The following is a 3959-nucleotide window of genomic DNA, read 5'->3' as shown; positions in this document are numbered from 1 at the left end:
ATGGATTATTGATGAAATCTATAATTTAACACAATAGATTATAAATGCACAGTGACAGCTGTTGCTCTTAAACTTAATGATCAGTGTAGCAGGAGTATGAAAAAAGCCTTTTATGACATATTTAAATATCTGTGTTAAGTGTGTGTGTGCAAATGAATAGAATTTGAATTATAGAGGTCTGTTCCCATAATCCTGCTTTCTCTTGGTGACCCCACATGCAAAAATGTATGAGAACTTTCAGGCAACTGAACAGGCAAAAGTTCTAGGAAAGCAGTTTCACTGCCTCACCACTGTGAGTGGGTGTGGAAACGGATGGGTGGGGAGCTGAAGGGAGGAAGGGGGGTGGGGCACACATGCACAAAATTTTATGACCATGAATGTCAAACTGACCATTTGTCTGTGGCTCTTTATATCCCTCAGGTCTCACGTTTCACCACTATCCTCCATGATGCCTGCCTTCGTTTCCAACGCAGCTCATCACATGAACCAGAAGAAGTCATTCTCGAGAAAATTTCCGAATTTCCTTCGTTTGCTTGGTCGGGTTCATCACTCCCCCTCCCCAACGGGCTAACGATAGCCAATCACAGGAGGAGAGAGGGGAGGAGCCACTGCGGAAACGACAAATAATTGGTAAGTCTCTACTAGACTATTTCTATTTTTCCAGTGTCCGTGTCGGAGCCGCACTGCAGCACACATGTAAATGGCGTACAGTGAGTAAGGCTAACGTTAAATCTGTTTTGTATGCTGGCATGTGTTTTACCGTATTACTCTGGATTGTTACCGTGACCTAGTTCTTCGCAGCCTATATATAATTTTGTCTTTGTAATTTCTAAAAAAAAATTGGTTATCATAGAGAATTTAATTTTGAATTTTGAATATATTTTTTTTTTTTACGATAAATTGCAATATTTATTTTTTATTTAATGGTGTGGATTTTTGAGGCGTGGTACCATGTTATGATGCAATTTTGACAAAGATGTCGTTATACTGCAGAGCTTAAGGCTTTGCATAATAATAAAATCGCTTTAGGGGAAATAGAACAGTATGTGGCCAATATTTCAATTTCTATTATGCACTTTTCGAGCGATTTTTAGGTCAGATGAAGTCGAAGACATGCGAAAACAATTCTGATGTGTCTTTTATCTATCCTTTACCGCAGGTGAATATTCCACAGACTGGATGACCGAAAAAGAAGAATTATGCTCATTTTCCCCTTCGTCTGAATCGTCTCCTGGCTCCTCACAACCTGCCTCTCCCCCAGAACATGACGTTCAGGTGCCCTCTGATTTGCACATCATGACGTCACTCTTGCAAGAGGAACTTTCTCAGTTTGAGGATTATTTCCTCTCAGACTTCAGCCCGGCCAAAGTGGAGAAATGGCAAAAGAGCCACAAAGGTGTACAAGGAATGGATTCAACCTTGTGCTACGAATTTCCATATGCTTCGCACAGCCCAAGCCAATCAGAAACGAACCCGCTGCTAGTTAGCCTGGGGGAACTCGATCAAGTGGGTTTCTGTGGAGGTCCAATGGGAAGACCCAAAATGTTGCGACCCACGGCATTCAACAATGGTCCTCCACACTACAGCGGCCGAAGGGTTGCGCCCAATGCATTCAGGGAAGGCATGGACTCACAGAAGCAGACATGGACTTTACAGAAAGAAACGTGGACTTCCAAAGAGAGCTACTCAGGGTTCGATAGCATGGTGCTTGACCACAGCTCTGTGGACAGAACTTTCGGGAAGAACGCAGGAGGTGTTAAGAAGGTCAAAGAATGTGCCATATTGTTGAAGGAAGAAGAAAACTATTGTTTCCGGGGCGATGTTTTTTGTAGTGTCGAGATGGCCCCGGGTTATTGTGTGAGTGGACCCTTGAATGGCCACTCAAAGAAGGAAAGCCATCTGATGCATGGGATGAAGAACGTTGGTTGGCAGGATAGGATGGATATTCCGTTTTTGCAGTGCAACGGTAATGGGAGGAACCTGGAGTTCTCCGAGCCAGAGGCCGCTGAGGAGTACTTCTACCAGCACGGCGTCGGCGCAGCAGAACCCTGCCCGGGCTTCATGGACCCCCTGGACGCCTCAGTGAAAGGGGTGGTCTCGGAGCCCCAGCTGCAGAACCACCGGCCCTACCACGAATGCCTTGGAGAAGGTTTCGAATGTGTCTTAGGAGGGGACAGCGTGGTGTCGGCCATGCACAGGCCAGTGCAGAGACCAAAGGACAAGCTCTGTGCACTGAAAGGAGAACTGAGAGCTGTCCCCATGGAGGGCCAACCTGGAGAGCGGAAGCAGAAGAAACGAGACCAGAACAAAACTGCTGCTCACAGGTAACTCAAGTTCAATATATTAAACGTTAGATATTTTACTATTGAAAATATATTGAATATGTATGGCTATATTATTAATATATTATCATTAGTATCAGTAGAGCGTTTAGTTGGCTTTGTAAAATAGTTTTGGAATTTCTGTTTATTATATATACTCCATATAATGCTTCCATTTTGTCTTCTGTTTAGATGCAATAGTTGTTATGTAAACTTGAAAAACCATATGATGGTTCAAAATGGCAGGTATCGTCAGCGTAAGAGGGCGGAGCTGGACTCTCTGGAGGCGGAGCTTCAGGGACTAGAGGGACAGAACCGGGCACTCCGCGACAAGGCGGAGTCGGTAGAGCGAGAGATTCAGTATGTCAAAGATCTTCTCATCGAGGTCTACAAGGCGCGCAGCCAGCGCATTAAAGATGATATCAGTGCCTAAAGCCTCCATGAGCCAGCAATGTATTCAGTGGGACTGTGGAAACGAAGTGAGACTTGCATGATTTTTTTTTTTAATTGATGTAGTCACATTGCTTAAAAAAACAAAACAAAACAAAACAAAAAAAATAAATGTAGCCGTGTATTATTCATGATCTTCTCAACACATCAATTTATCTTGATGATCTGATATTATGTGCACTGTGACTTGTTTTAATTTTTTTGAATTTTCACATGCATTCACTCTTCAGTTTATCTTGTTGGAAACAGGAAGTAAAGGATATCAGTGGGAATGAGTGAGGCTAATTTTACGAGGTCATGCCTCAGAGAAGCTCATTGGACAATGCAGGGGTGCTTTAGAAAAGAGTTGATGTCATCATGGAAAACTGTGCCAAAATATTACAAACAATTATTTTTACTACTACAGATATTTTGACATGTGTTGCCTATTTGCAAATGCAAGGATTAAATCCTCAGAGTAATGTCACTTACTCAGGTATTGAATGCATGGATAAAACTAGATGAGCATGGTAGGACAGGACTTGTATGTCTGCTTTGATTTCACAGCATGTACCATGGTTACAGCGGAGTATTTCATGTTCTGCTAGTTGACACACTTTTTTGTACTCTGGTATTTTTGTTATTTACTTTAATTAATACACACCATTATATGCCCACTATTTTATTTGCATTGTCAGTAGTGTGGGTGTCGTAGTTAATGTATGATATTGCTTTTCCTCTTGTTTCAGATCAGCTGTTAAAATATACTGGACAATCATTTTTGATCTTAATGCACTGTTTCAAAATTGAATCGAAATAATCTATAGAATCTGTTCACAATGGAAAAGCCGAATAAAGAGGTTGATTTTTATGGTACTTCAGCAAGTCTTGCTTTTGCCATTTAAAACAGAATTTTAGCCTTGTATGCAAATTTGTTCTTCACAACCTTAATTTTCTCTCTTTTTTATTTAAGTGTGCTTTCATTCTTATTTGCTCCACAAGTCACCTTTAAAATGTTAAAAACAGTTCCAGTACCTGATGGACAAGGTAGAAATTCTCAGCCATCTATCTTTGTATCAGTGTCCTATTACATCCAGCCTGTCCTGTTTATGCAGTCTCCTCCCCATACACAGCTGCCACTGGAGATGTTAATATTTACAACGTGTGAATGGTAGAGGGCGCTGTTTCTTTCAGCTGAAGGCTGTATCC

At 41.7% G+C, this 3959-nt stretch overlaps 1 protein-coding gene across 1 annotated transcript; it reads left to right on the top strand.

Moving 5' to 3' along the window:
* Positions 1 to 485: 485 nt before the first annotated feature.
* Positions 486 to 3626, top strand: atf5b (activating transcription factor 5b; the record flags this gene model as incomplete). Its single annotated transcript, XM_042068821.1, has 3 exons — positions 486 to 630; positions 1160 to 2324; positions 2568 to 3626. Coding segments are annotated over 3 exons (1497 nt in total), but the record flags the coding sequence as incomplete, so codon positions are not given.
* Between the last annotated feature and the right edge of the window lie 333 nt (positions 3627 to 3959).

The sequence above is a fragment of the Alosa sapidissima genome, chromosome 17, assembly GCF_018492685.1.
Source record: "Alosa sapidissima isolate fAloSap1 chromosome 17, fAloSap1.pri, whole genome shotgun sequence".
In the NCBI taxonomy this organism is placed as follows: Eukaryota; Metazoa; Chordata; class Actinopteri; order Clupeiformes; family Clupeidae; genus Alosa; species Alosa sapidissima.
Note: the sequence above shows the minus strand (reverse complement) of the source record. Positions and strands in the feature narration are given on the sequence as shown.